Here is an 18,042-nt window from a genome sequence, read left to right as displayed (position 1 = left end):
CCGCACATCGTTTAGTTAGCACTTGCAAGCTTGTGCGAGCATTGGCTAGTGATAACCTTTTCTGCAAAGTGTCTCGTTCCTCAAAGCTACGCCAGGAACCAGTGATTGTGGGTTCGAATCCCGGTTCACTCCGATTATGTTTCGAGGTTTGTCAGCACCATACCCGTGCTCGTTGGTTTCATCAAAGTTGTTAACGTGTAAGATCTCCCAAAATAAGCTGACATGATATAACTGGAATAATGTTAAAAGCTGCGCTAAACCAAACTCATTCACAATATCTAAGGCTTTATTCGTAACGGGGCGGAGTCGTTGCCTAGAGGATAAAGTGTTCACTCGTCACGCCGACGGACCTGTTTCGATTCCCTATATTCCCATGTACAATGTGTGAAGCTTATTTCTGGTGTCCCCGGCATCGGACCAATCAGAGTGTCGCTTACGAAATCGCGAAAATGACAGGCCGAAAGCGTTTTCTAAACACTGATTTCAATGGGATAAACCTTTGATGTGGAAGAGACTTACCACAGCCAGTGGAAATACTGTAATACAATATTGGCCATCTATTTGACATTCTAGAATTTTCTTTTGTTCAGTTTTCAAATTTAGAGAAATTTGTCAAAATAGTTATTAAAGCGCAATCTGGAATAGAAGTAGCCATTCTGAACGCATGCCATAAAGCTCGGAAGAAGCTGCTTTCTGATTGGTTAATGTCGTCTTCCTGTGGAGTCAATTTCATTGGTCGGATTACGCGTGAAGATCCGGGAAAATAGGTCTTCAGCAACCCGTGCTTGCCATAAAAGGCGACTATGCTTGTCGTAATAGACGACTTTCGGGATCGGGTGGTTAGGCTCGCTGACTTGGTTGATGGATGTCATCGTATCCCAATTGCGAAGATTGATGCTCATGATGTCAATCACTGGATTGTCTGGTCTATACTTGACTATTTACAGACCGCCGTCATAAAGCTGGAATATTGCTGAAGTCGGCGTTAAACAACAAACATTGGTCTGCCAGTCTTCGCGAAAGCTCCCTCTGACGTGACCTGTAGTGGGAAATCCACAGATCTTTGGTGCTGTGGTATCTGATTGTAATGAGATTTAACATATCGTTGTCGGGAAACTGCCACACACAATGATACGAAAATTACTTGCTATTCTTTATTCAAGTGCAAATTCCAGAAAAGTTTGTTGAACCGGAGGGTTTGGTGACAAAGATAAGGGAAATGATTAACTGACTTCGTTTATAAAGCACACAAATTTGTAGACACACATAGGTCCTCACTAAACCCATTGTTCAGATATAATTTCACCCAATAATAGGTGGCGAGTGCTTGCACACTTGGTTCGTGGTGTCAGTCCTTGCCGCCAAGTACTGTTGGTAGGTGTCGGGGACGACTGCGATACGTCGTAGGCCGACGAGGGAGAGGTTGTTGTCACGGATGAAGTCGCCGGCCCGAAATCTGCACCTGTACGTAACAGAGCTGTGAATGTCACTGAATGTTGTGTGATGAGGTGAAATGGGGGTTTAACGTGGCGTTCAAGATTATTGCACAGATATATATATATATGTTTTGTGTGTGTGGTATGTGCGTGTGCGTGTGTGTGTGCGTGTCTGCGTGCGTGTATGTGTGTGTGTGGTATTTGTACTAGGGTAACAAGTAACAAGGGTATCGAACCACCTTGGCCAACCTTCCGCTCTCCGGACAGACGCTCTATGCAGCAGACCACAGAAGCGGCCTGAATGATCTAATGATATCATTTGGTGTAAACTTGTCAACATGACCAATGAGTGTGTTTAAAGTATTTATGCTTTATGACGGAGTACCGTGAGAGGAAGGCCCGGTGACTGAGGCTGTACACCTGTACAGCTTTGGTAGACCCCACGGCATGAAAGACCAAGGATAATATATATTCATGTCAAATAAAGAACTTGAAAAAGCTGTAGCAGATCCTGACCGTTAAAGAACGTTTTCTTGTTAAGCAGGGTCATTCTCATCATTACTCCGATACGATCTCAGGTGAACTTCCCAATTGCTTTCAAATCAGCATCGATGCTTCTAAATTCTCGAAACGAGTGAGCGTGTCTGATTTCTGTGTCTCGAAGTAGAACTAAAACTACATGTTCCCAAAGCAGAAATAGAAGGGGGAGCCATTAGATTGTTGTGTACTGTCAATACCTCCTGTCGTTTCTGAGCTTCATGGGATCGTCACCCGATATTATTAGTGTACTCTCGAGAGGATAAGTGTGTTCTACGGCTGTTTTCATTTTCCTGAATTCGCCATTTCTGAATCGAGATTTCAAATAGATGAGCGGAATGGTTTTAGAAATCTGGATGGGCTGTCAAAATTCGCTAATGGTTCACTAATAGAGAGTGACCTTCTAAGGAGATGTCGCCAGATCGTCACACAAACTGGTATCGCATGGGAGTAACGTGGGATTTTTATGTGATTGAAATTATGACCAATATAAAATAATTATGCAGTGGTCAAACTGTAACATCGTCTCAAATAACATAACGCGTCAGTGAGGTTTCACTAAATAAAGAATTGTTCCTGCAACTTTAATTATGTCCTCTATACCATTGCGGTGAGTCAGTGACTTGGTGTCTCCTCCGCCAGCAATGTACATGTTGAACCCTTGTACTCGGGCCTTCGGCGTGACGAGCTAACCCTTTACCACGTGACACTCCTACTGCTCATCATGAAATATGTGAGTACCAGTCAGATGATAAAACCAGCATCCAGACCAGTCGAAGTACATTGACAAATGATGTTTTAACCACCGGGTTCCTCACTTCATGTCAAAGCTTTGAAAAGGCTTCGAAAGGCAAACAGGGGTTGAAAGCACGCCGTCCGTACATCGTGTCAAACACACAGCCAAACCACCCGATGTACATTTCTGTACTTATTTTAGCATGGAGTACCCATGGGAATCCGGGGTAGAATGTGTCCTAAGCACTCAATTGCTAGTCGTTCGAGGTGACTAAATTGGGAACCCGATGGGATTCTGGGTAAGAATTGGTCAATGGGAATAATCGTAAAAGGCGACTCAATGGATCGGATAGTCAGGTTTGATGACTAGTTTGATGGCGCGTCTATGTACCGTGGATTATCATAGGATTACCTGGTCCAGACAACTATTTATAGCTTATCACACACACACACACACACACACACACACACACACACACACACACACACACACACACACACACACAGAGGAGCGATTTCTGACCAGGAATAAACACTTGGTAATGATGGTATTATTTCTGATTTAACGTACCTGAAACAGCTGTTTCCATCGTAAGTACTCGCTTTTGCGGGGTTGACATGTTTACTCTGCTCGAACAAGGCAAACAGGAAGAGCTCATTCAAATCTGACGTCATTGGCATTTTCCAATTATATACCTCATCACCGGAATTGATGTCAGTACCCCGGATGTTGACGACCATCCAATGAGCGTAGGAGTCCTGTTTTGTCTTCCCCAGCTCGGGGGTCAGGTCTAGCATCAACAAGGTGTACTGCTTGTCTGAAAACAAAAAGCACATCTTCAAATATGTGTATACTGAGGTAAAACAGACTAATATAAGGAAATCGCTAGTGTGTCCTTCTTTTCTTTGTTTGATGAAATGTATCAAGTCAAAGTGAACATTCATGCTTCCTGCGAATCATATCCGTCAAGGCAACATATACCTTGATCAGTTTGATAAAAAAAGCAAACACACAAAATATATAAACTGCCGGACGAAAGACGGAACACACCCATGTTTGGCTAAGAATGAAACGAACAAAAATGGTTATTCGATGGTTACACATTTGACACGGATATCAAAGTTGTGTTTTGGACCTTAAGTTTGCAGTGTTTTTGCAGTAATTTTTGGGTAAGGTTTGCAATTTTTTTGTAACGTTTGCAATTTTTGGGTCAATTCAAATTTGTCAGTGTATATTTTCGTTTGCCCGGCAGTTATACTCTGAACGTTTGCTAGATGTGTTCGGCACATTTTTGTGCGCAAAACCTATTATCTTCAGAAACATTCCAGACCACCCCCTCGCCACCCCCAATGTGAGTTCACTCACCTTTCAGTGTGACGGAGGGGGGTTGACCGCTGATGTCGAGGGGAACCAGACTGACTTTGGGGGAGATCCGAGTCTCCACGGTGGGTACGTCACCCGTGTTCCGATAATCTAAGGTGACGTTACCTCGCCTGGAACAAAAAAAGTCCTCATCTTCACCTCAAGTCCGAAAACCTACATGCTATTAAGACTTCCACTGCAAAAAAGATAGGAAGGTATATTTCGTCCCCAATCAGCACTTATAGTGTCATTGTTTAGTGTCACGGTGTCAGATTCAATATGCTATTCCAAGATACCACTGAAAAATGATCATTTCTAATACAAAGATTTTGATGCTGAATAAAAATAATCTTTCCACTTCACATGCAGAACATTTGCTGACGTGCGTTTATGTAAACTTACAATGCGTATATGTGAAAATCAACTTAGGTGTGTGAATAAAGTATGTAAATTGTGTAGAGCACACATATACGTCAGTCTGTTCATGACCTACAACACAAAACAGGTTCTTTTTCAATCAAAGTTGAATGGGAAGAGAGTAATTTTCGCGCGAAGCAACATGTGTTTGATTTAATTTGTACACAAAGTTTTGACTCATTGAAACCAAAAGAAAACACCGTCCAATCAACTCTGTATATACGCATAAAGGTTGGCAACTGTTGACAATTTGTTTCATGTTGGCAAAAGAACAGATATTAATTAGATCACCCTCTTACGTTGACCTAAACGTTCACATTGCAACATATAAACAAAGCGCAAATTTACATTTACATTTGCACCTGCTTCAGACATGATGTAAATTATCTCCTGATGTAAATATACACACATGAATAATAAACATGATAGATAAACTCACGTATGTATTTCTACACACGTATGCACATATACACACGTATGTATAGAGGCGCATGTGAACGGGGAATAAATTAAAGCCAACTTCTGTGATACACTTGTCCGCATGATATGTGTTATAGCGGGGATATGAAAGTGCCCGCCTTCCGTGTTAAACCATTCCGCACCATGTGTACGTTAGACGAGATATGAGAGAACCCACTTCATACACTATTCCGCACGATATGTACGTTATAGCGGGGTCATGAGAGTACCCACCCTTGGTGATACTGTTTTCCGCACGATGTGTAAGTTATCGGGGGGGCCTGGAAGTTGACGTCAACGGACACACTGAGATCAAGACGCGCCGGAAGTGACGGGAGCCCACCTCTTTTCTGGATGTAGCTGCTCAAATCTTGATGATAAACATATTATTACAATTTGATCATTTCTTTTTTCAGTGAATATTTACAGGAATATGTGCCCATCGTTGACATGATAACGCGAATGCATACAACCTATGACAAAACGCTCAACTAATATTGGGAATATTTCATCCGCATCAGGAATCTGTCAAAGAGGTATTTGTCCCATTCCCAGTCGATAGAACTACACAGTATTTTTAGTGTCTTCTGTGTGAAGTTAACACTTTATTGTGTTTTTAGGGCAACAATCGTTTGCTGCTAGATATGGGTACAGCAGTGAATGGGTACCCGTTAGGATACATGGATGAGATGGTAATGTGACTGTCAACCTTCTAGTGCCTCGTAGATAGCCTAGCTTGTAAACTCCTCAGGGAGCTGAGAATGAACTTCTCACCCTATTTCACAAGCTAGTAGGTTTTAAACACAATACAATACTTTATCAGTTTAACTTTACAGGAATTCATTTTACATTATTAAACTGAGACAGCAGGCAACATAAAGTAAGAGGACAAACATGAATACCGATGGTAAGCAAACTGAAAATATTACAGATTATTCCCAAAGTGTTGCAGCTTATGTCGTAAAATCTATATTGAAAAATATGTAGATACATAGGTATATCAGTGGGAATAATATTCAGCAACATGTTTTCAGGGATTGTTTAAAAGGCGGATGTGTTTTTGAAAAAATAATATACAAGCTCTTTTTGTTAAAATTGGGAATTTCTCAGCTGACAACATTGCTTAATCTTTATAAGCATTAAAACGTAGTGTTTAAATATTGATCCGAGCTCCATGCTCAAACACTCACACTCGTATACCCTTTGTTGTGTGAAGCCTGAGGATAGGACACTTAGAGAGCTACTGGTTCGTCATGATGGGTTGCAGATTTTCATACATTGCATGTGTCATTCCATAATGAATCGAATCAATTTAACAGAATAGAATATTTACTATTAACTATTTGGAGTATTAAGGAAAATAATTGAAACTTTTTAAGGATATATTTTTTGTACAACTTACACTTCCCATAATAGACTGGACATCTGTTCAGGAAATTAACCGACCGGATGAAGGCTGCGGTGTACTCATCCGTGTTGGTCATGATAATGTTGATGCCATACGACTTGGCTGTAACCATGAACAAAAGGTATATGTATAGCTTTAACCAAATGTGTGTGCACAATAGAGAGTGAGTCCTAGGCTCCGGGTAAGTGTTTGAGCTTAAGAGTATTGAAGTCTTCCTTCAGGTAATCTCTTTGGTCCAGTCAATTGGGTAGTTTTAAATCAATGGCTGATAATTGTGCTTAAAGAACCTGTTGCTGGTGACTTGTTTTTTGCATCTGTCCATCTGATCCCCCAAGTGCGTCCCACAACAGTGTTTCATGTTTAAGTTACAATCAAGTGAGGCCTTGCACATTTTTGCATGTCTTCGCACAGTAAATAACGATCTGTAAAAACATACAGGCACGCAAGCTGAAAATGCTACATTAGGTAAATATGTACATCGTTTTGACTATGCTTGCCGTAAAAGGTGACTATGCGACTAACGGGATCGGGTGGTCAGAATCGCTGACTTGGTTGATGCATCGTATACCAGTTGTGTGGATCGATGCTCGTGATCACTGGATTGTCTGGTCCATTGTCGATTATTTACAGACCGCCGTTAAATAGCTGAAATAATGCTGAGTGCGGCGTTAAACAACAAACAAACAAAACAAAACAAACATTGTTGTTACATTCGTATTTGTATCTGGAGATCTTCATAGAGTATTCTTTTACCACGCTATTAGCAATATTACATCAGTCGAACATCATTACGTTGCGAAAAACAAAAGCTTGAACCACTTGGATGAGTCACCGCCCTGGTGCACAGTTCTAAATGTCGGAAAAAGGCGAGAGAGTGAGTAATGTTTGATGCAGCTTCCCCCCCCCCCCCCCCCCCCCCCCCCAAAAAAAAAAAAAAATCATTTTTTTGCCAAGAAAATTTTAACATAATCGTTACATGTAAGGCGATATTCTTCAAATAACGTGTGCAAAATACATTACTTCTGGTTTGAAATAAAATAATCTATATTGTGGACAGAAAACTAAAAAAAAACTCATTGTGACCAAACCAATTAAGTTTTAACCAATTAACAGCTCGGCACCTTAAATTATTTCGTTATAACCGTATTTTTCTCAAAATACGATTAATACGAAGTTAACTGTAAAATCATGCATCTTCGCGTATCAACTAAAGACATGTGACTGTTGCACAAGCTGACAGATTTATTACGGTCCTTGATGATATTCTATATTCGGAGTGAGTGAGTGAGGTAGTGAGTTGGGTTTTACGTCGCTTTTAACAGTATTCCATTTACTACTCGGCGTGTCAGCTTAATGTGGGAGGAAAGCCCGAAGTGATGCAGGTCTCACACGTTTACCACTTCGGTGAAACCCACGAGCATGGGTATGGTGCTGACAAACCTGGAAACATAATCGGAGCAAACCGGGATTCAAACCCACAATCATAGGTTTCTGACGTGCCCAAGGGACGCAACTCTGCACAGCGAATCGCGGCACTTTAGACGACTGGGCCACCCGTGCCCCCTTATAATCGGAAAATAAAGTGTAACTAATCTTCTTAAACGTAATTCTTACTTGAGAGATCCAGCTGAGATACAAGGTTCTGCACGTAGATGTTGTTTCGGGCGGGAGCAATCTTTGAGGCGTCCACTGATTTCTGTTGCTTAAACACGAGCCAGATGTAAGGGTTGTCCCGATCCACCGGGTTTCCAGGCCCAAAGTAGTTAAATACAGTCTGGAACGAAGTATCTGTAGGTTATTATTCAAGGACCTCATGGAGCGATACCCCAGACTAAGATCTAAAGTAATACGTGATCTGTATACGTCACAGTGAAATTCCCTTGTGGGAACTCCACTGTCACCTATTTAGTTTTTTCAACACCCACGTGCTAATTATTGGAGCGTATGTGTGGAAAATTCCAGTAACGCTAAAAATAACACGCTGATGTCATACTCTTTCGATTTCCTTTAATACCAGTTAGAGGTTGTTAGTAACGTGATGATAGCGACAACGCCTTTTGGAATACTTGGGATTTGTTAGATTGTTCGTTTGTTTGTTGTTGAACGCCGCACTCAGCAATATTCCAGCTCTATGACGGTGGTCTTTGGAGACCAGATAATAGCGAAAACGCCTTGAGAAATATTTGGAGTTGTAAAAGGGAGAGGATTAAAGACGTGTAAACAATAAACAAACATGCGAACACGACGTCGTCTTCCGCACGATTCATCGAGATATTTTATAACTTTTGTGAAACACATGGGAAGTGGGTGAGTGAGTATGGTTTTACACCGGTTTTAGCAATATTCCAGCAATATCACGGACACCAGAAATGGGCTTCACACATTGCACCCATGTCGGGAATTGAACCCGGGTCTTCGGCGTGACGAGCGAACGCTTTAACCACTAGGCTACCTGACCGCCCCCACAAGGGGAAGAGTATGGTGTTGAGAAATAATGCACCATAATCAGGTCGAATCTGGGATTCGAACCATGGCTCAACGGACACCGGCTTGACATATATTTAGTGACGCAACTTTGCAGGCATATACGTTAGATGACTGGGACAACTGTGCCCCCTTGCCGATTAGAGACTGAATCTTCATGTTTATTTTAAAAAAAAGAAGAAATACTTAAAACGTGTTAAAATAAAAATTCATGTTATGTCATGGTGCATTCTGAGATTTTCAGTTACGTATAAACACTGCAGGCCTATAGAAGGTGTACACCCATGTTTGATGGTGGCGATATATGAAACCAGAAATTCGATGGTGATGTATTTGTGATTTGGAACTTACGTTTGCAGCGTTTCGGCGACTATTTTCAGCCTAGTAACGCTTTGATAACGTTTGTAATGTTTGGGTCAAATCTAATTTTCAAGGTTATACATGTATTTTTCTTTGCCTAACATTCCGGCAGTTTGTCTTGTATAGAGAAAACGTCACCCACGTCTCCATTCTGTAGTCTGCCGCCGGCGACGTTGACGTATAACGCATGCACGTAGAACGGGGCGGGGTCATACATAATGACAGTGTAGAGGGAGTTCTTCTCCGCTGGCCACGTCACGTCCGGCTCCTCGCGCAGGTCGTAAGGGGGATAGACGTACTTGCCGAGGGGGTCGACGACGAAATCGTGTGGTCCTTTCAACGGTACGTCCACTATCCTTCCACAGCCGCTGTATGTTCCTTTTATTAACAAAGACAGGCGCGTACTTATGACCGAATGTCATACAGTAAACTACGTTTATAACAAACATGCTTATAACGAACTGACGGATATAACCAAATGTGTTTTGATCCAGTCCATTTGCTGTATATATGCTGTATGTATGCTTATAACGAACTGCGGTTATAACGAACTAACATTAGTGGTCCCTTTGAGTTCGTTATAATCGTAGTTTACTGTACAATCAAATGAAAGAAACGCATGATTTGTCACTTTTAAGTAATTTTGAAGATCAAATATGAAACGTCAAAATATGATTGTCGGTGCGATTTCACCATGTTTTGCAACATTTATAAAAGGGTTATCATATTGCTACACAATTAGCACCAGATGAATTATAAGAAGACAAAAAATCACAAACACCTACTATCGCCATCAGGAACGTGAAATCGGCAATTCACTTGAATGAACTCTCGCTAACTTCACTGCCATCATTCTTGAACTATTTTAAGAAAGTGATTTAATCCGAAAGTACTACGACGTTTCCAGCCAGTGAATGCTTCACATAGTCCTACCAAATTACTATTACTGCGCTTACAATATGTTGCATCTGTAAGGTGGTTCACGATGTGTTAACATTTAATCTCCTACCTCTTGTGAATAATGCAAATATTGTAAATTGCATTATTTACATCACTGTGGTGAAGCACTTTGCGCATACATTTTATGTATGAAAAATAGCGCGTTAGTATTACACTTCATCAGCATCACCATCGTGATCATAATAAATATAAAATGAATGATTGACATCACTCAACCCAATTTATTTAAAAAATACTTGTGATTTTGTTATATCACAATTTTGTTTTTTATACGTAATGCATTTTAAGTTAGCACAACATTATTCAAATAGCATTAATTCATTTACTGTTATCTTAAAATCGAATTAGTGTTATTGATAAATGAATTGTAGATACAATAAAATAGCTAATAAATAGTAATGTGAAATAATAACTGTGACTGAATATGTATAGGAGTTGTGAATATGGGATATACTCACGGTCAGATCCATCAGCTGAAAATAACATAAATGACATATAGTATGTGTTGTAAATTGTTGATCTGACACTATTTTGCGCGCAGAGTATTGATGTCAATTCTAAATAGGCCTGTGTCACCTGTGCTAGCACTTGCCACTATATACATACATGTAATAGAACACAAGAGTGTCTTCGTCTCCCTCACATTATTGTTTCCTCTCTTCATCTAAGGTCATGTGTTAGTTGGAATCAAACGGAGTAGGATTCCATCCAGGATATCGTTGTCCCAAGCCGTATCACTACATGTACAAAACAATCATGTTCTCACAATTTGTGATTCGAATCTACAAAATTTACTTTATTTCCTTCTGAATTCGTAGAATGAAAGGGAAAACGCCGTCATAGTGAAGGTGTCGCTTACCTGGAAGTGTAGGGCTGTACGTGACGTTGACGATGAAGGCTAGCCCGCTGGAGTCGGTGGCGCCATCTCCAAAAATTCGGGACAGGAGGGTTTTTTCGGATCGTTTTGTATTTCTACACAAAGAGCTCACTTTGCCAACTGGGCAGTCCGTCGCGTACCTCGTCCCATACCAGAAGGCCGAAGGGTTGGTGAGGAGGGACCTCACGGCCGCCACACACGCCGCGTCACGCCGAACGCTGCAGGCAGTCCGGGCGTTAACATCTGCAGGGCAAAGAATATTAGAAGTGATATCTTAATATTAATGTTCATGTGACAAACCTGTTCAAAGACGAGACATTGGCAACTGAATTATAACTGCAAACGAAGTCATCTGGCAAGAATTCCATACATACATGCAACGTCTATTTGCACAATACACGAGCTCACACATAACATAACAAGGATCGGTGTCACTACACTGCATGATGAAACATGCGTCACTTCCAATTGACTCGTTAAGATCCGGGAAAGAAAAGGTTTTCCGCAGCCCATGCTTACCGTGAAAGGCGACTATGCTTGTCGCAAGAGGCGACTAACGGGATCAGGTGGTAAGGCTTGGTGACTTGGTTGATGCATGTCATCGCATCCCAACTGCGTGGATCGATGTTTATGATGTCACTCACTGGATTGTCTGGTCCAGACTCCATTATTTACATACCGCCGTCATTGAGATGAAATATTGCTGAGTGCGGCGTTAAACAACAAACAAACACATAAACAAACAACAAACAAACACTCCCAGTTTACGATTAAGTAAAGAACTCCTACCCGCGAAATAAAGTATCATCAACTCCCAACACAACTGTCGTCGTGGTATCAACAATATGAAGGTATATGCGTAATCTTTTTTTAAAATGACATTAGACCACCTGCTTTAAGTACTAGTACGTACACGTATAAGGTATCAAAATTTATAATCTTTGATGTATCAACTCATTAAATGATTTTGCTCTGAATCGAGAATGCACCGAACGAATGAACATAATTATCACGTTCCTCAGAACTGTGTCAAATCTCTATGAGAGGCATTCAGAAGTTGTAGTTGTGAGTAAGGGTAATATATACTCAACAACAAAAGTTCCTGTGACACCAATATATTAGTGTATTTTTAAAACAAGTAAAATTTGGTTTTCAATATTGTAGTACATGTATGGAATCAAGTCACAAAAACGCAACTGCTACAGAAAAGCATGCATTCCATGCAAAGGTTGACTTTTATGCAAGCCCCATGCATTTCACTACCCAAGAATGTGTATAAAAACATGTGCGTTAACGGGATTCCATATGCATTGTTTAGCATCGTGCTGTCAACAACCACTCAGAAAAACAACAAAATTACGCAATTATTCAACATAACGAAGTGCCACGCCTGTCCGAAAATGAGCGAGTCATTGGTATGCTTGAAGCAGGATCGAGTCAACGTGATGTTGCAAGACAATTTAACGTCCACAGAAACACCATTTGGTGTTTATGGCAACGTTGGCAACAGACGAACGCAGTCAGAGACCATCCTCGGAGTGGCAGGCCAAGCGTAACCAATAATCGACAAGGCAACTGGATTCGAACAACACAAGTACGAAATCGGTTCCAGCCAGCAGCAGTGACTGCAAGAAGCATCCCTGGCCTTCGACGAATATCTTCACAAACCGTACGCCGCCTCATATGTGCAGGGACTGTCGCCAGTAGACCCACCAGACGTCCCATTTTAACAGGAAACCGCCGCTAAGCACGTCTACAGTAGACAGACAGCGTCAACGCTGGACGGCCATGCAGCGGGGACAAGTTCTATTCACTGTCTCGTTTAAACCTCAGCCACAGCGATGGACGGATTCGAATGTACCGACGTCGAGGTGAACGTTACGTCAATCATTGAGTCATGGAAGAAGATCGGTTCGGGGGCGGCATCGTTATAGTATGGGGTGGGATTACAGCAAGACAGAGGACTCGTTTGATAGTGGTAGAGAGAAATCTCAAAGGACAGCGCTACCGCGAAGAGATCATCGGCCCTGTTTTTCTACCGTTTTTGTGTCGTCATGGCCCAGGCATTACCTTTCAACATGACAACGTCCGGCCTCATATTGCTCGATTTGTTCAGGATTCTCTTCAACAAAACAACGTGAATGTCATCCTTGTCCGGCTCGCTCCCCTGATGGATCGGCGCTTAAGACGTCAACCATGTGTTCCACAGACACTCCAGGAACTTAGAAACATGTTCCAGCAGATATGGACAGATATCCCACAGGACTTTGTGCGACACACGCTATTGATTTGTAAATTGACATTTTGCCATGTTCATGGGGTTTTTTTTTTATGAAATCACGCATTTTCTGAAGTCAGTATGGCAATAGACCATTTGAACACTTACAGGAGTCTATTATCTGTTGCAAACCGAAATTGTTTCAGATTTGGTAAAAAACATAAAACATATTTTTGCATTATGTCACAGAAACTTTTGTTGTTCAGTATATATGGATGAACAACTTCTTTATTACAATCAGTACCGACCTTTTGGTGAAGGTTATAACACTTCCCTATTTGCTTGATGACGGTTTTAGAACCTACATCGAAACGTGGCTTCTAATTGTAATAATAAAGAAGTTTTCATCAATATATCTTATCCTTACTTGTTATATTAAGTAACTGGTTAAACTGAAAAGACAAATCGAGTCAGCTGATTCACGACTTTTGTGTACAGCAAGCTTGGTGAATTCGGCTCTCCAAGTTATGTCAATACTTGAAGACCTCTTGACAGAACAAGCGTAAAACGTCCGAGTCATGCTGAATGACGCAGGTTTTTCGCAAAGTCTGTTGACCTTCAGTTGTTGTTATGTAAGAAATCAGTTACATAAGTGCTTCAGGGCTAAAGAGCTCCTTCACACATGCCTTTCAATGAAAATAAATGTGTAGCGCCCGGCGCAAAGGGAATTCGATAAAAGAAAACAGATAAGAAAACGATTACAACCATATCATACCAACCTCGACGTGTATTTACGTTTAAGTACCGACACCGACACATAAAAAGATCAGTTTTAAATGCCATTTGCATTCAGGAGAATATACCTTCACAGCTAACTTGAGATTTAGTTATAAGCTTTTGGGCAACACAAAGTAACCTCCATGTTTGATGGTGGCTAAGAATGAAACAAACACGAAATGGTTATCTGATGGTAATGTATTTGACACGGGCATCATGGTTGTGTTTTGGACCTTAAGTTTGCAATGTTTCGGCTACTGTTCTAAGCCTTTTAACGTTTGAATACAGTTTTTAACTTTGGGGTTAAATCCAATTTTTAAGTGTATACTATCATTTGCTCGGCACTTAATTAACTAACTCTATGTAATTTGAAGCTGTTGAAATATTTGAAAAAATATGTTAAAACATTTTAACTGGAAGACCAGCCACTCGTGATTTGCTGAAACTAAGCACAGGTTTGAAATATTCTGAACTGTAGTCTTAATTCGTGATCAACATAATTCTTTAGAGTTCATCTGACGGCGAATAATAGGAATCATTTATGCAGAATCTCTTTCAAATCTGTTGGTTACCACCATTTGGTTATTAGCAGATTGGCAAAGAAAGCAAAGTAATCAGGTAAAGGACCGTTCAAGGCCTGGGCGGCCTCGTGTAACGACCTTAGCTTGCTTACAATCTGTAGCCACAAGCACCTACTTGAAAGGTTCACTCCTAATTGCCAGACGTCCCATTTGTCAGACGACCCAGTTGACAGACAGTCCAGTCAAGTGTGACAAGTGTAACTGCCTGGTCTTACCTACTAATTACTGAGCTGCTCCCAAACTGTGGGCAGAGTATGCTACTCCAACTCATTAAGTGATACAGATTAAGCAAATTATGATTGTGTTTATAAGTTGCTTTTGAGCTGCGTCGGGTTGCATGTGTTTTATTTGCAAAAGATTGAGAGAATTTTTTTCCAGTGATATAGAATACAAGAAACTCAGTGAAGATTAACAAACAATGTTAAATACAATGTTAGGTAGAATATTTAAATAGATTAAACTTCTCCATGACCTGAGTTTAACCATGTACCCACTTGTCTTCGCCCTGCTGCCCAACAGACAACGTCGACATACGCCAGATTCTTCACTTTGCTAAAGCAGAGGTAGACCAGACTCTCAACCGACCCTTCTAACCAGCTACCGTACAGACAGATTTTGAGATGGCGGCCATTCGAGCGATCGAAAGTGAATTCTCAACAGCAGACATTTTCATGCTCATGTCAACCGCAGTCTTCCACATCAGCATCTCAACCTGTACAGATTTGTGGACTTGCTTCAAGCCATTGAGAAGTCGGAAGCCAAGCTGACACAGATAGACTTTGGTGCTACTCCCCCACCCAGGAAGAAGGTCTACAGAGAGTCAGAGGAGAGGCCGGTGCGTCTCAAAGAGAAGCTGGTCAGTAGGCAGAAGACACCTCTTGAACTCTTGGATGCTGTTGAACATTTGCTAAAGCTGAGCTGAAAACGGCCATTGCACTGAAGTGTGAATAGTGTGTATTGTGCATGTAGCAATATTGCAATAATGTAATGAATACGTCAAAAAGTGTGATTTCTGGTATGATTTCAGGACTATAAGGGCATAATTTACCAATCCTGAAAATTCCTCAAAATGTGTGTTTTCTGGTCTGTTCCACTCTAATGAAAAGTAAACAGGTAACTATTGCTTGACTAACCAACCTTGACTAATCCTGGTATAAGCTGTCTGACAAATGTGAGGCTACTATTTGAAAGGATACTGGATGACCCACAGGGAATTGTCATCACCGACATTGAAGAACCAACTTTAATCAGCAGGTTTGAGGTTAATCAAGCATGATAAAGCGTCATGAATTGTCAGGACATGAACGCAGTTTAGCCTGGAGTTTGACGTGGCTGGATCTTTAGAACATTGGGGAAGATCTTTTGTTCGGATGTAAGGTTCAATCTGTGTGTCGTAGATAGCATGCTCGGGTCTGGTGGCAAGGAAACACGGCATATAACCCTGAACATTCGTCCTACACTCCCTTTTAGAATATACAGGGTCGTGGGGTTGTCTGTACAATGATTGCAAACCGGCCATGGTCAATGTGCAGTGGAGTGAGTGTGTGAGTTAAAATATAATGTAGTTTTCCTTATATTTGTGTCTCAGCCAGGAATTCTCAGGTCATTCTGAACGTGCAGTCTATCAAGTAAAACAGATGCAATAATACATCATTGTGCAAAAAAATGTAGAAATTAGATGCACTTGTGAAAATGCACAACCCATAATTCTACGAATGGTTTATCTTTACGCTGTATGCAAGGGCCCTGATCTGATGATCAGCCTAACCAGACCCTGATGATACTAAATTAAATTAAGATATAAAACGAGTACAATTTTATTAGCGGCAAGCAATATTGATGGTCCCTGAGAATTCCAACCAGATATGAACGCTTTCGCAAACAATGAAACAATACTGGCGTATAAAAAAACTGCCAATTGCAATCCACATGAAGCAAAACCCATAACTCAAAGTGAGAATATACCGAACATTTTACCTTAAACGTGCCCCTGTGGGTAATGTCGAATATTTGTTTCCGACTCTCAAAATACCGTTCTACATAGCTTAGTATGAGTGTTTATCATATAATGGGTAGGTTTCTCGACAGGATAAAGCCAACGGATAAAAACGATATCCGTTGGGGTCATATGCGGATAGAGATGCAAATATCAAAGGTCAAGTAGGACTACTTTCACTGTTTATAAACAAACATGGCGTCGCCCTCGTCATTCGGCGATCGAGTCAGAATTAACCATCGGGAATCTGGATAAACTACAGGGATAATTGCTATCATTATCAAAAAAACAGTCTAACATTCTGAAAATCAGTGTCTTACTGTGACGTAGCTAAGGCATTTTATAAGTTTTGGCAACTTTGGAGATATAAATTTCGAAACAATTTTGCGAGGGCACGAGGCCGAGCCAAGCGGGATCAGTAGCCATATCTGTGCTTTTAGACCTCTGCGGCTTGAAACCTTCTCCCCAAATTAAAATAGTTGAATTTGGACGAAATATGTTTGAATTGTTACCTTGTTTCGTTTTGTCGCCGTGTGTACATCTGACTACACTTCTTAACGTTATGACAGAACAGACCGACTGTCAACAACATCTGACTGTGGCCGTGACGTCTCATAGACTAGGTTTAGAGTAGTTTCCCTTTCACAAAGGGCAGTTACTCTAGCGAATAGACCGATGGATTGCCGCGAAAGGCAATTTAAAACAACTGTTGTTTTGCGTATATGTTGCTTCGCCACTGTATAAGAAACAGATTTTAGTTGTAACTATACTGGCTACTGTCACTGTCCGACTGACACATCACTTACCCTGTGACCTAATAAATATTAATGCGCGCATTCCAGGAAAACTCGCAATGTTTCGGTAATGTTTGTGAGAGAGGGAAAGCGATTTTGAAACACAGAATTAAAGAATGACATTATATGATAAAGAGGTTATCACGCTTGTGTGTTTGGGGATGGTAAATATCCTGCATTAGGAATAAACACTATGTATTTAGCTCGCCAAGGCTCGCTAAATACAATGTTTATTCCTAATGCAGGATATTTACCATCCCCAAACACACTCGCGTGATAACCTCTATTTATTCATACAATATACTTCCCGGTCCCATAATCCTTATTCACGTACTTTTTTATTTTCCCCAGTATCGTTGCATATGCTCATGTAAGCCTTATTTTGATTGGTGATATCGAATCCCAGATCCTCGAAGAGAATGACCCTAACTTTACGACTTTCCTAAAAGTGGAAGATTTAATACCTGTCCTGGTCGGATGTACCGTATAACCAGTGTAACTTAATGTTAAACCAACTGACTCATCCAATAAAGAAACAGCTGTCATTATAATTAAATTATTCGCCTTTGGAGAATAGCTGACAACACTTACATGACGTGGCCATCAAGAGCAGAGCCAACAGGGCGGGTACGTACGCCAT

General features: G+C 40.9%; 1 protein-coding gene across 1 annotated transcript; it reads right to left on the bottom strand.

Annotated features, from left to right (window-relative positions):
• Nucleotides 1-1,260: 1,260 nt before the first annotated feature.
• Nucleotides 1,261-18,042, bottom strand: LOC139475762 (uncharacterized). The gene is made up of 10 exons (XM_071258963.1): nt 17,994-18,042; nt 11,019-11,279; nt 10,618-10,632; nt 9,342-9,577; nt 7,970-8,129; nt 6,350-6,457; nt 5,182-5,317; nt 4,075-4,202; nt 3,280-3,526; nt 1,261-1,462 (listed from the first exon to the last, which is right to left on the bottom strand). The coding sequence occupies exons 1-10, from the start codon at nt 18,040-18,042 to the stop codon at nt 1,303-1,305; spliced, it is 1,500 nt and encodes a 499-aa protein (XP_071115064.1). The 3' UTR covers nt 1,261-1,302.

The sequence above is a fragment of the Haliotis cracherodii genome, unplaced genomic scaffold, assembly GCF_022045235.1.
Source record: "Haliotis cracherodii isolate W230 unplaced genomic scaffold, xgHalCrac1.p SCAF_3, whole genome shotgun sequence".
Lineage (NCBI taxonomy): Eukaryota > Metazoa > Mollusca > Gastropoda > Lepetellida > Haliotidae > Haliotis > Haliotis cracherodii.
This window is presented reverse-complemented; position numbering and strand designations above follow the sequence as displayed.